The sequence below is a fragment of the Apodemus sylvaticus genome, chromosome 17 (genome assembly GCF_947179515.1).
Source record: "Apodemus sylvaticus chromosome 17, mApoSyl1.1, whole genome shotgun sequence".
In the NCBI taxonomy this organism is placed as follows: Eukaryota; Metazoa; Chordata; class Mammalia; order Rodentia; family Muridae; genus Apodemus; species Apodemus sylvaticus.
The window spans coordinates 53,557,591-53,576,635 of NC_067488.1; the positions used below are offsets into that span (position 1 = coordinate 53,557,591).

The 19,045-nt window shown below is 52.2% G+C and overlaps 1 protein-coding gene across 1 annotated transcript in view; it reads right to left on the reverse strand.

Moving 5' to 3' along the window:
• Positions 1–18,459, reverse strand: part of Kiaa0930 (KIAA0930 ortholog) — a 43,509-nt gene extending 25,050 nt beyond the window's left edge. Inside the window, exon 1 of the mRNA XM_052160416.1 lies at positions 18,062–18,459. Within this exon, the coding sequence (XP_052016376.1) occupies positions 18,062–18,254 (193 nt within the window). The 5' untranslated portion in view covers positions 18,255–18,459. The remainder of the gene's footprint in view (positions 1–18,061) is intronic.
• Positions 18,460–19,045: the final 586 nt, after the last annotated feature.

Below are 19,045 nucleotides of genomic sequence, written 5' to 3' on the forward strand. Positions count from 1 at the left end.
CCATAACCCCAGTAGATGGGCAGGAAGACCAGACATTCAAGGCCATCTGAGGTTATATGAAAAATTCAGGACCAGCTGACACTATATAAAACCCTGACTCAAAATAACAACAAATTTATCACTAAGAATATGTTAATAGCAGGATTACAAGCAATAGCAGGAATACAGTGCAATAATAATCTGATATTAGGTCTATCCAAGTATTCACATCTATTTATAGTTCAAGAGAGAAATAAGACATGATTATAGATGAGTGCGTGCATGAGCGCGTACACACACACACACACACACACACACACACACACATGTACATGCACACTCATGAACACACACGCACAAACGTACACATACATGCACACACACACAGGCATGCACACGCGCGCGCACACACACACATGTACATGCACACTCATGCACACACACATGCACAAACGCACACATGCACGCATACACACACAGAGGCATGCACACACACACATGCATGTACATGCACACTCATGCACACACACACACAAACGCGCACACACAAACACACACACACACACACACACACGCACACACGCACGCACACAGGCATGTACACACACCCACAAACGCACACACGCACAAATGCGCGCGCAGCGCGCACACACACACACATGCATGCACACATGCACACAGGCATGCACGCGCGCACGTACACACACACATGTACATGCACACACACACATGTACATGCACACTCGCGCACACACACACACACACATACATGCATGCACACATGCACAAAGGCATGCACACACGGCCACCCTGCAACATTCTCTACCCTATGCACTCCCACTGTCAAGCAGAATGTATTATTTTACCTTTTTACTTATTTACTTATTTACAAAACACAGCTTTTTGCCTCAAAACACAAAATTGCCGAAAAGAGGTCATCTATTCTGAGGCTGAGACACGCACGCTTTAACCAAGTCGATCTGCCAGAACTTCAGTTGCCCAAAGCCATCACTTCTGCCCATGTTTGGTTCTGTGTTTATTGCTATATAGTCATTTCCTTCAGTAGTGTGCTACACAGAAACAATAAATATATATAAATTCAGTGGATGAAGGAAATGAATAAGGTGACTAATAAAAGCAAGGTGGCATTGGTAGATACGTCATGTGGGGTGCTGGGCAGATGGCCTGGTAGGTAAAGAGCTTCTGTACTGGTATGAAGACCCAAATTCATCGCCAAGTAAAATATCCCACGCAAGGCTGGCATGGACTGAGTTCTCTGGGTTCCTGGATCAGGCAGGAGGAGAGAAGCAGGGTGACTGTGTGAGCACCTCCTCCACCCCACGCCACACCCTGCTACCAGGTCTTTCTGCCATGATGAACTGTAACTCTCCTGAAACCATCAACTCAAACCCTGAGGTGACTTTTTGTGTCACAGCAACTAGAAAAGTAGCTGATCCTGAAGGCTTGGTTTGTCCTTTTTAAAATTTGAGGTGGGGTATGCCACGGCCCATGTGTGAGGGTCAGAGGACAGCGTTTGAGAGTCACTTCTCTTCTCTGTCATGTGAGTTCTGGGGAGCGAACTCAGGCTACCAGCGAACACGTTCATCTACTGAGCTGATGATCCCAATGGCCCTTAAAAACTGTGGGTTTGGGTAGAGGATGGTTTTGGGGATCGAACTCAGGGCCTTGTGAGTCTGAGCTAAGCACTCTACACTAAGCTAATAAGCTACGTCCCAAGCTTGGTTCTTCATTAAGACTCGTCTTACAGGGGTTGGAGAGATGAATCAGCAGTTAAGAGCATGGGCTGCTCTTCCAGAAGTCCTGGATTCAATTCCCAGCACCCACATGGCAGCTCACAACTGCCTATAACTCCAGTTCCAGAGGATCTGACATACACAGACATACATGCAGTTAAAACACCATTAAAATAAAAATAACCACATCTTTTTAAAAACTCATCTTATATATTTTGAATTTTATGTCTTAAGTTGATCTGAAAAAATAACCAAAAATAGCTGGGTATGTTGCCTACATATGATCGCAATACTCAGGAGACTGAGGCAGGGGGATTAAGAATTGGAAGCCAGCCTTATAAGCTACAGTAAGACTCCTAGCTTAAAAATCAAAAAAAAGGAAGCAAGTCAGGGATTCTGGAGATGGCTTAGTCAGTGAAGTGCTTGCCACAAAAGCCAGACAACTCCCTCAGAATCCACATATAAAGCCAGATGTGACAGTGTAAGCGCTCGGTCCCAGCACTGGGAGGTGAGACAGGCTAACCCCTGGGGCTCCCGGCCAGCCAGCCTGGCCAGATCAGCTGGGATTCAGGGAGCGATCCTGTCTTAAAAAGTAAAGCAGAGGGTAACTAAGGAAGACATCCAGCGTCAACCTTAGGCCTGCACACATCATACACACACACACACACACACACACACACACACACACACACACACACACAGGAAACTGCTTACATTGGGAGAGCCAGAACACAGAAACTGAACATATATAAATAATTATGAGAACACAACATTTTGTTTTTGTTTGTTTGCGATGCATTGGAAGACTGAAAAAAAAAAATCCAGTCGGGCAGTGGTGGCGCACGCCTTTAATCCCAGCACTTGGGAGGCAGAGGCAGGTGGATTTCTGAGTTCCAGGCCACCCTGGTCTACAGAGTGAGTTTCAGGACAGCCAGGGATACAACAGAGAAACCCTGTCTCAAAAAAACAAAACAAAACAAAAAATCTCCAAATGTCCACAGCAGCTCTGGAACAGTGGAGTTGTGGCTCCTTCCTGTTACCCAGTTTTCCGTCATGTTCACAAACAAATTAAGGTTTCCTAAATGCCCGGCACCATGCTAAACTTCCCTCCTGTCACAATTCCATCAGCTGATTTGTTGTTTTTACAGGCAGGGATGCTGCCATCAGGGAGAGACTGCCCAAGAGCACAGTTGGCCCCTGCAGGACTGTGAACCCAGCATCCACCCAGCACCCACCCCTGCATGGTGTGGAGCACCCCAAGTGCCTGTTATCCAGGCTGCTGGCAGATGGCGCTCGTAGCCAGGCAGGGCACGAGGGCTGGACAGGCTGGGCAGCCCGGTCTAGCTGCCAGCAGCTCTTCAGGGAAGGGAGTTCAGCGCGGGGCTGAAGTGTAGGCTGTGTAGGTGAAGAGTGAGCAGAAGTGATTGCAGCAGCATTCACGGCCACTGCAGGGAAGCCCGGACCAAGGGAGGGCATGGAAAGCCTAGCAGCCCGGCGGGGCGGCGGCAGCAGTGGCGGCAGCATAGTGAGGAACTGAAACTCACGGGGCGATCTCACAGGCACTCTGGCTGCCGGTTGGTGTTTACCCTCCAAGGATAAACCTCCAAACAGTCTGGCGAAGGGTGAGGGCACTGAGCCAGTGTCTCTCTGCTGTGAGATGTGCATGGCCCGGACCCAACTGTGGGCTGCAAGGACAAGGTCCTCCCAGAGTGCACCTGGTCAGCAATGGACTCTGGATACCTCCCAACAGCGGAGGTCAGGAGGCCGACTGTCTTTGACAAGAGTCCAAGGGTGGCCCTTGGTCCCCCAGGGCAGGATGAATAGGCTTCTGTGGCCTCAATAGGCCTTTTATCATCTTGTGCCTGGGTACTGAGGGCCCTCGTTCCCTGGGGCACAAAGCACAAAGAAGCTGTCCTAGGAAGGCAGGCTGCCCTGAGGAGGCCCTGGATGAAGAACTGGTCAGTCGGGTCCCACGTGAGCAATCCCAAGGCAAGTGGAGGGTGGATGACTCAGATGGCCAAGCTGGTCCAGTGTCTTCTTCAGGAAGTTCAGGCTCTCTCAGCACATGACCCACACTCTCCAGACAGCACCCACAAATCTGCCCTTCATTCCCCAAATGCGGTAGCCAACCCTGACCCAGTCACCTGACCAAATACCTCCACAGAGGCTACACCTCCCTCAGCAGCAGTTGCCTGTGAGAGTAGCTGTGACCTGTGAGAGTAGCTATGACCTGTGACAGTAGTTATGTCCTCAGCTCCTGGGGGTCTGTCTGCCCACTCATCCCAGCTGCAGGCTGCCTCTGACAGGCAGCACCTTCCCAGACATGCTAAGTGCTATCTGCACCCTGGGGCTAGATCCCTTTCGAGTGCCCCCTCTGATCTCCACCGCATCTACCATGAACTTTATTCACATGATTGGAAACTGAGGCTCAAGGCCTGCGTCAGTCAGGCCTGCCACTGCTGCTTTGTCGCAGGATCAGACCACTGCCACATACACCTGCCCACAAGGCCACACCTTCAGCCTTGTCATGGTGATTTCTCACTGCCTATCTGTGAGGGACCTTGCATCTTGCTGGACAGAGGTCACTGTAGGCAGCCAGCACATGTGATCTTAAACACACGAACATATATGGTGCATTCTCAGAGCCATTAAGGCAAATTTACACACAGAGCCCAAACCACCATCAAGAACACAACAAAAATCCACAGAACACTGGGTACTCCTTTCAAACTCCTTAGGGAACCAGATGCTGATGTCCAGGTTGCCTAGCAAGGTCATGGATGATGCTCAGACTCTGCAGCCTGCCCCACGTCTGCGAGTGTGTGGGCTTCCTCTGGGGCGGCCTGCAGGATTCCAGATCCCACAAAGCTCTCCTTTATGCTTTCTCTGCCGCGGCAATGCCACAACATTACCCACATGACTGGCAGTGCACGGCACCTGCCACATCACCACCCACACCCTGCCTCCAGGCCACTGTGATGCTCCCTGGAACATCTCACAAACTGAGAGGTCTCTAGATACAAAACCCCAACTCCGAGATCACCACTATGGTAGTTTTTTGTTTCCACACAGAAAACCAGCCCCACAACACTTCCCAGAGTCCTCTGGTCCAATGGGATCTGCAATCCAGCGACCCCAGCCCCTCCACCTCCCTAGGCTGGAGGCCACAAACTGGTCACTAGTCCCCTCCTCTGCCTTCCACTCGGGCACTACTTGGCAGAAGGTGAGTCACAGAACCTCAGAAGCCCACCCTCCCCAGCCAGGTCAGCCTGCCTGACAGGCAGCGGCCAGCAGCCAGGCTGGGAATGTGGGCTTCACTTTTTTTTTAAAAAAAGATTTATTTATCGATCTATTATATGTAATGATACTGAAGCTGTTTTTAGACACATCAGATCACTGTGAGCCACTGTGTGGTTGCTGGGATTTGAACTCAGGACCTCTGGAAAAGCAGTCAAGTGTTCTTCACCACTGAGCCATCTCTTCAGCTCTCACTCCAGTCCCGTTCGCTAGAGCTGTCTTCAGACACCCCAGAAAAGAACATCAGATCTCATTATGGATGGTTGTGAGCCACCATGTGGTTGCTGGGATTTGAACTCAGGACCTCTGGAAGACCGCTGAGCCATCTCTCCAGCCCAGGCTTCACTAAGTATTTATTTCTTCACCCTACTCTGTGTGAGGCTCTGGTCAGGATCCCGCATCCCAGCTCCATCCGTGTAGCTGTATCTCGTCTACACTGAGCCCAGCAGCAGCTTGCTCTGTAGCCCCAAGCACTACCCAGGTCCTTCCCTGACTTCACAGTCACCTAGGCACCCCGTTAGGAGGAAAACAAACCCAGGCACAGCTTCCCCACTGCGAGCTCACTCAGCCCACAGCAAGCGACTTCCTCCTCCTGGCCCCACTCCATCGCCAGCTCTCTCAGATCCCTCCTCTTCTCTCACATCCGGAACTACCCACCCTCTGGAACCAGGGCTGGGTGCTTCCTTGTGTGCCAATCCAGCAGAAGGACACCCAGGAAAGAACAGGGCATCAAAGGCCCCTCTGACACAGCCGTGTGTGTGCAGGTGTGAGAACGGACAGGCCACAGCTCCAAGCCCAGGAGTTAGGTCCCTGCCTAGGGGCCGCATGAGAGTTCGAGCAACTGTCCCAGTCCCCCTAAGTCCCGCTCCATGTGCCAACAAGGGTTACACTCCTAACAGAAAGATGCAGAGAAACCCTGTTGGAGGGAGGGAGAGAAAGAGCACATATAACTGTGTTTCAAACAGGTACAGATGTCCTAGTACTTCAGCAGAAAGCACAGGTCAAGGAGAGGTCTGCACTGCTCAACGCTCTCCAGCGAGCTCTGAGAGCTCTCCTGAGGCTCACAGGCTCCCCTGACACAGCCCTTGGATGAGGATGACATCAGCTGATCATCGCAGCTGCAGCACCAGCTGAGGCTGATTCATCCCACCAGGTTCCCTGTGGGGAGAGGACTCCCAGGAGAGCTGAGGGGAGGGGGCAGGCATCCTCTGGGATCCCAGCCCCACCCCCTGCCTGGCAGAATCAGGATCTGCTGAGTCAGCAGCCCACACAGGCCAGCCATGACTCTCTCTGCCTGAGGCTCCAAACGTGGAGGTTCAGCTTGCTCAGGACGGTAGGACAGCAGGACTGTTTCATGGTGCAGAGGGTAGAAGTGTGCTTCTCATTTGTCTTCCTTCATGTCTGTTGTTCCTGAACCCAGGCACACTGGGGTCTAACCCAGTTCTACACGTGGCATTATGGATGGCTCCAAAGGCGGTGACAGGGGCAGCACACCTTAATCCCAGCACTCAGGAGATAGAGGCGGGCAGTCTGTAAGTTTGAGGCCAGACTTAAGTCTGGTCTGCAGAGAAACCCTGTCTGAGGGAGGGAAGGAGGAAGGGAGGGTGAGAAAAGGAGGGAGGGAGGGGGAGAGAGAGTAACAGGTTTCAAACAGATGCTCTAGTACTTCAGCAGTTGTGGCCTGCTCATTTGCAGAAGACAAAATTAAGTGTTGAGGAGAAGGAACTATAACCCCAGTCTCTTCAGTCCCCAAAGGCTCTTGTCTGCCCTTCATTCCCGAAGGTTAGCAGCAGTAGCCCACCTCACCCTGAACCAAAGAAATCTCTTTTCCTGTGGCTGTACTCAGAAGGACACTTCCCTCAAAGGCCAGCTCCCCAAGACCTCTCCATTCAAGAGGCCTCTTTCACCAGCCCACCAGATCAACAACCAACACAGTCCCACATCCCCTCAGTCTGAGTTCCCGGGGGAGTGAGCTACGGCATGTCCACTGCGCTGGCACAAGGAAGGGACACAGTAGAGCTGATATGACACATGAAGGGGCACAGGGTGGGGTGGTGGCGGGAATCTTGCCCTGGGGACAGAAGGAGGGAGTGGAGGTCAGGTCCTGCAGTGTCAGGTAAAGGTTACAGAAGGGCCTTAAGCTGCGGCTGTCCAACAGACAGTTCCAGGTAGGAGGAGATCAGAGTGCCGAGGTCAAGGCAAACAAATGTCTACCCCTTTTCTAAGGTCCCAAGACAAACCCAAGGACGATTCCACCCAGCTCCAGCTTGAGGACCCAATGAGTCTATTGACTTACCTACAAAGCATAGGTTATCCCAAAGCAACCTCACCCCAGCAGGGCTGACTTCTCCATAGCTGTACAGATGGAATCCCTCCAAGTTAACTTCCTGTACTCTATACTCTAGCACTTCCCAAAACCAAGACACCATTTTACTGACACCAATTCGTATTTCTGTCCAACTACCTTTCCCTAAGACTATTATGGGCTTCATTTGTCTGAGACTGGCTCTCACTCTGGAGCCCGGGGCTGGCCTCACACTTGCAGTGATCCTTCTGTGTCACCTCTCAACTGTTGAGAGTACAGGTGTGAACCACCACACCGTACATACCATGAACCAACACAGCATGAAACAGACAGCTTTAGCCTATCATCTCGAGGAGGACTCCAAGTCACATGAAATGTACCCCCAATAAGCCTATACACTTTTCTTGTTTTAACCTGCCTTCAATACTGGATCTCAAGCAATTGGGAGAATGTCGTTCATTGCCTACATCAATAGAGAGGTCTAGATGCCTGGGGGTGTCAGGGCAGGGCCCATAATGGCACGGACAGGACACAGGCAGTGGAAAGGAACCACAGGTGTGAAAAACCACCCTCTGTTCTCCTGCTCGGGCCCCTCCCTCCCTCCCTCTCCGTGTTCTTGGAGGCAGGGTGAATCTCAGTTCAGCTCTGCAGCCACACATGCAGATGTGCACTGGAGGGTGGGGTTATGGCTCAGTGGGGTACAGCGAGTGATTGCCTAGCACGTGCAAAGCCTTGGGTTGCACCCTGGCAACACACAGAACCCAGTGTGATGGGTCACAGCTATAATCCTAGTCCTCCAGAGAGTAATCACAAGCTCAGAGTCATCTCAGCTACATCGTGAGTTCAAGATGAGCCTGGGCTACATTAAGAGCTTGTCTAAGAAATAAGCAAAAAGATGTGGCCTGGATGGGCAGGAACCGTAGCTGAGACTCTTAGGCTGCTGTGGCAAAGATATCTATGAAGGAATGTTTTGAAAAGAAGGCATGGGCTGGAGAAACGGTTCAGCGGGTAAGAGCATTGACTGCTCTTCAGAAGGTCCTAAGTTCAAATCCCAGCAACCACATGGTAGCTCATAACCATTTGTAACAAGATCTGACTCCCTCTTCTGGAGTGTCTGAAGACAGCTACAGTGTACTTACTTATAATAAATAAATAAATCTTTAAAAAGAAGACACAAGCCCAACCCAGAGCCACCTCAATCACGGCCTGTCTATCACTGAATGTCTGCGCCATCAACTATGGGAGCAGCAAGTCTGGGGGGAAGACAGATGCACAAGGCTGAGGGGCCTGGGGAAAGGCCAGGCTTGTCCTGCTGTCTACAGGCAATCCCAGCTGTTGAGAGAAGAGAGCGTTGGATTCTCCTCTCAGCCAAGTGTGGAAAGTGCTGTGTACATTCAAAGCCCACCCAAACACAAGGGTTTCCAGCAGGCAGTCAAAGCACCACCACCCAGCAAAGATGAAGACCCCCCTCCCACCTCCCTCCACGTTCCAAGCAGACACTAGTCATTTAGCAGCAGCATTAAATAGCATCTTTAAGCCTCAAGGCTGAGTGCAGTGTCTCCCACCTATAATCAACCCAGTCCTGGGCAGGATGAGGTAGGGAAATTGCCATAAGATCAAGGGTAGCTTGTTCTGTATAAATATCTCAACCCCTTCTCAGACAGAAAAATAAATCCTAAAGCCAACTGGGTTTGGAGCTGTGGTGCCAGCTCAGTCAGAAAAGTGCTTTCTACACAAGCATAAAGAGCTGAGCTTCAGACAGGTGGTGGCACATGCCTTGAAACCCCGCACTCAGGAGGCAGAGGCAGGCAGAGCTCTGTGAGTTCAAGGCCAGCCTAGTCTTCAGATTGAGTTCCATGGTAGCCAGGCTACACAGAGAAATACTGTCTCTAAATAAATAAACAAATAAATGAGAGAGAGAGAGAGAGAGAGAGAGAGACAGACAGACAGACAGACAGACAGACAGAGAAATAAGGATAGTTTGTTTCATCCCAAGCACCCAAGTAAAAGCTTGACATGGAGACTGTGAGTCCAGTCCTAGGGAGACGGACACAGGAAGATCACTAAAGCTCGCTGGCTAGCCAATCCAGTCCAAAAGGTGAGCTCCAGGTTCAGTAAGAGAACCTGTCTCAAAAACTAGGGTGGAGAGTGACTGGGGAAGACACCTCCAGTTGACCCATGACCTTCACAGGCATTCATTCATACACACGCACTGCATATGCACAACCACACAAACACATATCCACACAAAAAGAAGACTAAAGAGGAAGAGGATGCTACAGTGAGCTAGTGGGTCTCTTCCATAAGCCTGTACTACACAGAGCATCCTCCATTGGCTAGACAACTCCAAACCTACCAGCCTAAGCAAGCACCACCACCACCCCAGTCCCGGTGCCTGCATATCCCAGGGCCACCATCCAGCTGATACATCCCTGTTCCACTCTGCCATGTAAGCTCCTGGAGCTCCTTCCATGTCTATATACTGTGGTCCTTTCTGCCCATGTATAAAATAAGGAAACTTCACCTTCCACCAGGGGGCCTCGGTCTACCCACCTGCCCAATGGGGAGCCAGGAGGGAGCAGTTAGGGCCAGACACTCTGCTCTTGCTAGCCCTCATGGCCAGGTCCTGTGTGATCCAGTCAGGATCCCCTTAGAGCCCCCACCCCTGCTGGAATCAAGGCTAGGCTGGCTGTATCTTGAGATCTTCCTGCTGCATACTAGATCTCCAGAACATTCTGCTACCCGGCTCAAACTAGGAGCCTGGAAACATGTCTGAAAGGTCACCCCTCATGAGCTTCACCTAGATACTCCCTAGCCCATCCAACCACTTGGGACAGGAGACCCAAGAAGGGGCCTCTAGATCGCCTGTCCTTGGAATGGTGGCAGCCAGGGAGAAGAGTGAACCAAGACACTTATGACAGGAAGGGGATGACAACTGTGCCAGGGAGGCACCACAGACACCTGTCCACCTCTGAGCCTCAGTAGCAAGTGGCCCCATTTATGAAGTGGGGAGGGGGTTGGTAGATAGACAGATCAGTAGGCACCAACCCTGAGTACTGTCCTGATCACCCAGGAAACATGCTAACAGCAGAGACTCCAGGGCCCATGTAATAAACTCATGCCTTGGGGGAAGGGAGTAGTGAGCACATTGGGTTTAAAGTTTCCAGGGAGGCAGGAATACAGCTCAGAGATGAGACATTTACCTAACACACACAGTGCCTTGGGTTCCATCAGCAATGCCACACACAATGTTCCCAGTAGTGGCCTTGTCCAAAAGTAAACTGACATAGTAGACAGGGAACCCAGCGCAGTGTGGCAGTAAGTAGGTAAACTGAGGCAGGGAGGCTGTTTCGGGAGCTGGGGGTGAGTCAGTACCACCACTAGATTAAGAGCGGCAACTGCCCAGTGCCCCAGCCCAGCCCAAGTGCTTCCCAGCCCGTGAGGCCACACTATATGCTCAGCACTGAAGCCAGTCGCTCTGAGGAAGAAGGGTATTTATTCCAGGTAAGAAGCCGCAGTATGAGTTCAGGGATAGGAACCTCTGGAATGTTCAGGAAGATATATCGGGTCAGAACATGGCTGAGGAGCCTTTGAAATCCATTGTGAAACAGCCCAGCGGCCCACCCTCAAATCCAAGCTCAGGGCGTCTACCTCACCAGGGGGCCTGGCAGCTGCTCTGACTGGGTTGATAACGCTGCTCCTTAGAAAGTTGACTGCAGGCAGGGTGGTGGTGGCCCACGCCTTTAATCCCAGCACTTGGGAAGCAGAGGCAGGCGAATCTCTGAGTTCAAAGCCAGCCTTGTCTACAGAGTGAGTTCCAGAACAGTCAGGGCTACACAGAAAAACCTTGTCTCGAAAAACCAAAAAAAAAAAAAAAAAAAAAAAGAAAGAAAGAAAGTTGAATGCACACAAACCCAAACCCAAGATGACACACCACCGCTCAACACTATGGGCCCATCCTTTGTCATCAGTTCTTCTATAAAACATGGACTACAATCCTCTCTCTCTCAGGGAGTTACTGGATGAAGTGGGGCCCGGCTTCCAAGGCTGCCCACTTAGCTGCCCGGATGAGCTGTAAGAGGTGTAAGCAGGAGTAGAAGGGGCAGGCGGGCTGCTGGGCACTGGTGGCCTGCAGTGCAGGGGGGGCTGCAGTGCAGGGGGGCCCCCAGTGCATGTGCAGGTGTGTATGGGGAGCCAGCCTGGGCTGTCTGTCTGTGCTCAGAGGTCTAGCTCCCAGACCTCACTGTCCTTAGCTGGGAACAAGGGGCTCTGGGTCTCCAGAAGCAGGAGCAAGCCTGAGAACCCTGGGCTCAGATAGGAGACAGACTGAAGAATCAAAGACCAACAAGGTGACTGGGTGGGAGTCTCATCTGGTGCCAGCCCCTTGCCCACACCGCCTCTCAGGACGGGCCTCTTCCCAGGCTCCTCCCACCTCAGGTTCCTCCCACCTCAGGCTCCTCCCACATACCACAGCTCACCTTCCTTTCTGCTTTGTGCCAATGGTTCAAACCATTTTCCTGTGAGTTTGATGGGCATTTGTCCTCTAGCCACAGCCCTAGTCTGAAGCCAGACTCTTAAAAAGCCTCCCGGGCTGCTAGGATCGATATAGAAACCTTTCTGTGAAGCCAAGCTAAGTTACTAACAACATGGAACCAATCAGGTAAATTATGACACAGCCATTCAACTGTTGCTGAGTTTTTGAATTTAAAATATTTGGAGTTTGAACAATGGGGAATATGTTTCAAGGATATTAGGTGAAAAATATGAATAAAAATTTTCCATACAGAATTTAAAGGCTTTGAAATATGTGTGTGTATATGTGTGTGTGTATTAGACTGGGTCTCACAAGTAGCCCAGACTAGCCTAAAACGTACTGGACTAGCCTTACTCAAAGTGACCTCCTGCCTCCAGGTTCTGGGATTATAGTTGCATTGTAGTTCCATACCACTGAACCCAGCAAATTTGCTTTATCTTTTTTTAATAAAACCATTTTATTTGTTTATTTGTTTGTTGGTTGGTTGGTTTGACAGGGTATCACTATGTAGCCCTGGTTTGTCTAGAATTCAGAGATCTATCTTCCTCTGCCTTTTGAATGCTAGGATTAAAGCAGATATGCTACCATGCCAAGAAAATTAGCTTTCTTTAATTGGCTAGATTCTTTGGTGACTTGGAGGATGTTTTTTAACAAGTATCCTATGTGAGGCTTCTCTTCAGTGCCCTTGTGGCTTAGCTGATACTCAGGAGCCTGACCAACATGGTAAAGGAGACAGGGAACCTCCAGGTAGGAGAAAGAAAGCCAGAGGGTGGGAAATGACTCAGCCAAGCCACAGAGCACGGCAGTGGAGTATCTTACCTACTCCCAGTGATGCTGAGAAGGCTGGCTATGGCCGGCCCTGCAGCTGTGAACACAGCCTCCTGAGAGCCTAAGGCCCAGAGCCCGCAGGTGCCCCTGAAGGAAACAGGGTTTCCACTTCACGGGAGCCTCAAAGTTGCTCTGGTCCCAGGAACTAGCAGAAGCCAGAATCATCGGCCTTAAAATAGGCCCAGGAACCGAAAACGGCACTGCTGCCACTGCACAGGGACACTTCCTCCCACCATGCTGGCCCACAAGCAGCTAACTGCCACCAGGGTGACGGGTTACTGTCATTCCAAGAGAGACTTGTCCCAGTGACTGCATGCCAGCCTGAACTTCAGATCAAGAAGCTGCCACTGTAGAGGCTGTTCCCTCAGCTCACTAGCCCTCCTCCAAGTCTTGGGACCACTTTGCCTTTCTTACCAACTCACTCCAGATCCTAAAATAAACCCTATGGGCAGATGTCCTAACAGACATCCTCTCAGGGTGCAGCCTGCAGGGGCTCCACCAGCGCTTATGCTGAGCCAGCCAGCCCATGCACGCCACGGCTCGTGTCCTACCTGCTGCTTTTCTATGTAATCTCCGTGTCCCCAAGAGCCTGACTCCTTTTTTTACAGTCAGGACATAAAGGAAGTGCTTGGCCAGGGTCCCCCCATGGTCCTCCCTCCAGCCATCCCTCCCACAGAATCCTCAGCCACGACTTACTCCCAGCTATAGCTACCTAGAGAAACACCACAGGGTGAGCTGGGTGTGCCCAAGGCTCATCCCAATTCAAAACGCGGTTCCAGGAACCTGCCACGCGGGCTCACGGCAGGCGGCAGGCAGCGGTCCTTCCTCCTTCATCTTTCTTGAACCTTCTCCAGGTTGCCTAGCATTGGCCTCAGCTGGAGTTGGCCAGGCCTCCTAGCTTTGTGACCTCAAGAGAGCCCATCTCTCTGAAGTATAGCTTCCGCCTTGTGAAATAGGGTGATGGCAGAACCTCCCTCATAGGAGCCATGTTACAGCAAACGCTTCAGCTGCAAGAGCATCTGGCCTACTGAACACTGCCTACAGCAGCAGTCTGAGGTAACACCTACCTGGGCCCAAAGCCATGCCTACACAACTCCCAGAGGCCAGTCTCGGGAAGTACCAAATTCTCAGACACTCAACCCAAACCACTGGTCCAACCTCAACTCTCACAGCGCAGCCCCCCTCCAAACTTCTTGGTATCTGCTCCTCCCACGGGCCCTCCTCCCACAGGCCCTCCCAGCCTCAGGTCTGCCCGGAGACCAACATGATTCACAGACTCCCACCCCTGGGTAGCCCAGCGACTCTAGCTCTTGTCTTTGATCCTTTCCTTGGTCCACCTCAGCCAAGCAACAATGTGTGCCAACCTGGCAGAGCTGCTGGCATTCTAAGGATGGGTCTGGGTGGCCTTCTGCTCTGTGCAGAGCCTAAACATCCTGCCACTTCTTTCTACCCTTGTGGTTGAGGGCACAATACGAGCCTCCAGATCTGTGTTCCAGGCAGTGCTGTAAGACCTACCTCTTAGACACACTTAGGATAAACAGAAGGAAGGAGCAGAAAGCACTCCTTCTGACCTGCAGGACTATGGACCCGGGAGGGAGGGGGATGGGGGTAAGTGGTGTGTGTGGGGGTGGGGGTGGGGACTAGGCAAGAGACCTACAAAGATACTCAGCTAAGACAGAGACAAAGACAAGCAGCCAGGTGTGGGCCACAGCCCCTGTGAACTCACACTGGTTAATAAAGCACACGGCCTACTTAAGAAGGGGCCTGCATATGCTGCCATCCAGGGCCAAGGAGAAGCAATGGGGCTTCTAGACGGCTACATCACAGGCACGAACACTGAACCATCTGACTCACCCCAGGTCAGGGTGACCAGCGCGCCATGGGAACTGCAGAGCCATAAGCAGTTTCCTGTGGAAACATCAAAATCTTGCATGGGCGGCTACAATCTTGGCTGCTTCCAGCAGGGTTTTACTTAACATAGCAATTACCTGTACACCTCTCTCCCCTCAGAGACTATGTCCTGCAATAAAGCGAGGACCAGTTTCAAGACCTAACACTCAGCCAGTTCTCAAAAAAAAACAACAACAAAAAAAAAATGTTTCTACTGTAGAGGCCATTGCAGAAGAGAGTAAGAAATCAGGTGTGTAGCTACAAAGCGCCTTTCATCTCCAGGGCCACGTGACCAGCTTTATGTGGGTGGGGCCGGCAGCTTCATCCTCGTGAACAGACGCTGATTCAGTCAGGACAGCTTTCCCAGGCTCCCTGGTCCCCTTCAGAGCTACCCCTGGAGGAAAACAACAGCGTTCGAGGCCTCAGCATAGCCCTGAGTAACAGGCTTTATTCAAACACCTGAACGCATGATGGGCCGCGAAGTCATTCAGTGATAAAGCAAGTATGCAGCACACACGAGGCTCTAGGGACACTTCGAGTCCCAACACCAATAAATTTATTCAAAAACCCACAGGCTGTCACAGCTGGGAAGTGAGGATGACAAGGTGGAATCCAGCGGACAACACAGAAACAGAAAGCAAAACCAAACAAAAATGTAAGGCTGTCCCGCAGACTGAGAACACAACTGACTCCACACCGGGTGTAGAGTGCTCTGACAGGGTTCTCCATTCCTACGTTCTGGGTGTTGGGGGCCAGCAATTAGGCCTGCCATGGATAACATCCACCATCATCTTGACAGGATCTAGAATCACTTAAGAAACAAGCCTCTGGGCAAGTCTTTGAGGGATTATCTAGATCGTGTTAATCCACGTGGGGAGACCAGCCCAGCCCTGAATATGGGCGGCAGTATCCCATGGAGTGGGGCTCTGGACTGAATAGAAAGAGCATGACGTGAGCTGGGTGACAGCATATAATATATGTGCGTATGTGTGTATGTATATATACACATATGCATATATATATATACACATACGCACATGTACATATATGTATGTTGTGTGTGTATGTATGTATATATGTATACATATGTGTGTGTATATATGTGTGTGTATATATATATATATATATATATATATCCATATCCTGGCACAGATGCAGTGTGACCAGGGGTCTCAAGCACCAGCCTACCATGATGAACTCTATCCTTGAATTTTGAGCCAAAACAAACCCTTCCTTCCCTAAGTAGCTTTTGTTAGGTAGTTTATCAAAGCAGCTCAAAAAGTAACTAATCAAGACCCCAAGCCAAGCCCCTGTCAGGCTCTCCTAAGAGGCCAATTCCATTCACCTTGGCCATCCAGGCTGCTCTCAAGCCAGCAGGGAACTGCTTCATTTGTCCCCTATGTTTACTGAGCACATATTCTGCATGCGTCCCCATGCTAGGCCCCCTCCCAACAGGAGGACTGGGCAGTGCCCCCGTGGCTCTTGATGGCTAGCTGAAGGGACAGCCACCGGCTCATTACAATGCCCTAGTCACACCAATTGTCTAGGACAGAGGAGACAGGGCTATGTGACGGGTGTGGAGGATGGCTTCCAGGCAATAGCTAGGAGCTGAGACTCCAAGGAGAACTTGCAGTGTCTGAGGAGCGAGTGAGTAGGAGGGGCTTCCCATGCAGAGGAAACACCAGCACGCACCGCCATCCAGAATGCCAAAACGCTAGAGTCTAAGAACGAGGTAATGGAGGAAGCCTCGTGTATAACCGGGGACTGGAGACTGGAAGACATGATGACCGGGTCACTGTATGAGCTAATGGGTACAGCAGGCCTGGCTGGGGATATGGAGAAGCTCTGGGGTCACACAAGCCAACGGTTAGCCAGCTATGCCACTTCCTCATTGGGTGCCCCTGAACAGGGCTCCTCGTGGCTGACAGATTATATTCCTGCCTGGCAAAGGAGATACTGTGTTAGGGTTGAACTGACAGAGCTTGCACGGAGCACGGGCCTGCAGTGAGTCCTAGGGGAGCCTAAGTACTGGGATTATTCGTCGCTCTTAGGGAAAGACCCTGCAGGTTGTCTAGGAGTAGACACTATATTCTAACAGGGGTGCTGATGCTTTCCGGTCAGGGACAACAGAGGTGTGTGTAGAGGGGACTGTGAAGGGGCTACCTGGAGCTGCTGGGGTCACAGGGCTGAGGGGCTTGCAACAGATGGTTGCCCAGACCATCCCCAATTCAGACATTCTATGCCAGGTGACAGCTGGCCCTGACAGGTGGGCACCCAGTAGGTGCTCAAATACATGTTTACTGAGTCCATTACTAAGGATACTCTATATCAGCTACAAGCCAATCTCTGGACACCTTTTTGGAGAAGAAACCACTAAAATCTGTGTCCTTATCTATTCCCCCAGGTGGCTGTGCCTGCCTGGCCGGAGAACTCTGCTGAGGTGAGCTGGGCTAGACCCTGCTGCCTAAGAAAGCCAGGTGCTATACAAGTCTCCTTCCAAAAAAAAAAAAAAAGAAAGAAAGAAAGAAATGAAATTCACTTCTGCTCCTCACCGAGCCTCCAGGGCGTGGCCTACCAGGGGACCCTGAGTTCCAGGTGGTATCTTTTCTCTGCTACTGTGGCCTTACCAGGGCACACTTCCACTTTGGAGCACTGACAGAATCTAGAAGGCTGTTACTTCCCTCAAAGAGACTGGGAGGTGGGGGTGAGGGGACACGACAACATAGAATGAAGTCATTCCTTGCATGAAGAAGGGAGGGGTCTTTTTTATAGAGAAAATGACAAGCCCAAGACTATAGGGGAGGGGGCTTCTGCCTCATGGGTCTGGGCAAATGCATCAGTAACGCATTACCTCACATCCAAGACGACCCCACCCACACCTCCCAGGCCCTTTCAAACAATGAGACACCCCCACCCCACCCAGCAGATGAATGACTCCTTAGACCAGAATCACACCCGGGGAGGCTAAGCAATCCCTGATTCCAGTACTAAGTAGGTGAGGTCAAGGGGCAGAGGCCCAACAGGTTCCTGGTAGAGGTAATGGACAAGAGGACCTTTGGGTGCAGAAAGACAAAGGCTACAGTAGCAATCAGGAGACGCGGTTCCCCATGTGGGCTGGGGATGTGGTCAGGGCACACTGCCTTGAACCCTGAACTCAAGGGCCTCCCGAAATCTCAAGCCCACACTCCCTGCAGCAGCAGTGGGGCCCCCAGATCTTCCAGGAGAAGGAAGAAGAGTTATAGAACCACGAAGAGGAAGAAGAAACTGGGACAGATATCCTGATGGTCAGAGCTAGACAGAGACGCGGAGACACAAGGCTCGGGGTTCAGTGGTACCGAAAAAGACACTGAGACTCGGAGTCCCGAGAAACAGAGCCCAGGGCGGTGGGGATGCTTGGAGGGCAGGGAGCACAGGGGGACGAGCGGAGGTGGACACGCGCGGACACTCACGCGCGCGCCCGGCTCCGTCACTCACCCAGGCCGCAGACCTCGCGGCGCAGGTTAAGGCGTCCGCGCTCCTCGGCTATAGCGCGCAGCATGTGTTGCAACGAGCGCTCCTCCGCTTCACCGCCGTCCGCGGACTCCCGGGAGGCGGCCGGCCCAGCCCGGAGCCCCGCGGGCGCGGACGCCGAGGCGCAGGCCCTGCCCGGCGGCCGCGCGGAGGCCATGCCGGGCCCCGGCTCATCGCCCGCGCCGCGCCCGCGGGGGCCCCCGACACGCCCCGCAGCCGGTGCCCCGCAGCCGCCCGCCGCGAGCACCAGTGAAGCCACAATCCGCTTTTGTGCGCGTCGCCACCACCGCCGACTACCTCAGAGCACAGTGGAGCACTGCGATCCTCCGATCCGCCACCGCCCGCCCGCGCGCGCTCGACACCGCCCAGGACCCGCCCCTGACGCGGACCCGCCCCCAAACCCGCCCTTTCCCCGCCTCCGACACTCAAGGGCCCCGCCTCATACTCACTCAAACCCCGCCCCTATCTCCGGCCAAGGCTGGGAGTCGTCCCTGATCCTGGCCCCGCCTACTTCCTTGAGGCCAGCTACTGCCAACTTCAAATGCCCAACGCGACCTTGCTCCAACCTGTCGCGTGACGTTCTCACCATCCTGTTCGCACACCTTCCTTGGCATGCTGACCTTCCCTGCTAACCCTGTTCCCGAGTCCACTTTCTCCCGACCTCTCTCCCCCCTACCTCCCTCCAGTAGAGTCACGCCTCTGAGCCGCCCCCTCTACACCTCACTAATTTTGCGCTTTGTCACCGCCCTGTGCTTTCCCTGGAGCCTCCAGCACACCAGCTCTGCTTATTTCTGTCTGAACCTTCCAAGTAGGTTCTGCTAAAAACTTGCTTTACAAAACTCAACAAGAAGTTATCACCTCCGAAAGGCGGTCTCCTGGGAGCCACGACGCAGAGTGGGAGGCCTCAGTTTCCTCAGCTGAACACTTGAGGGGGGAGGGGTTCGGAGC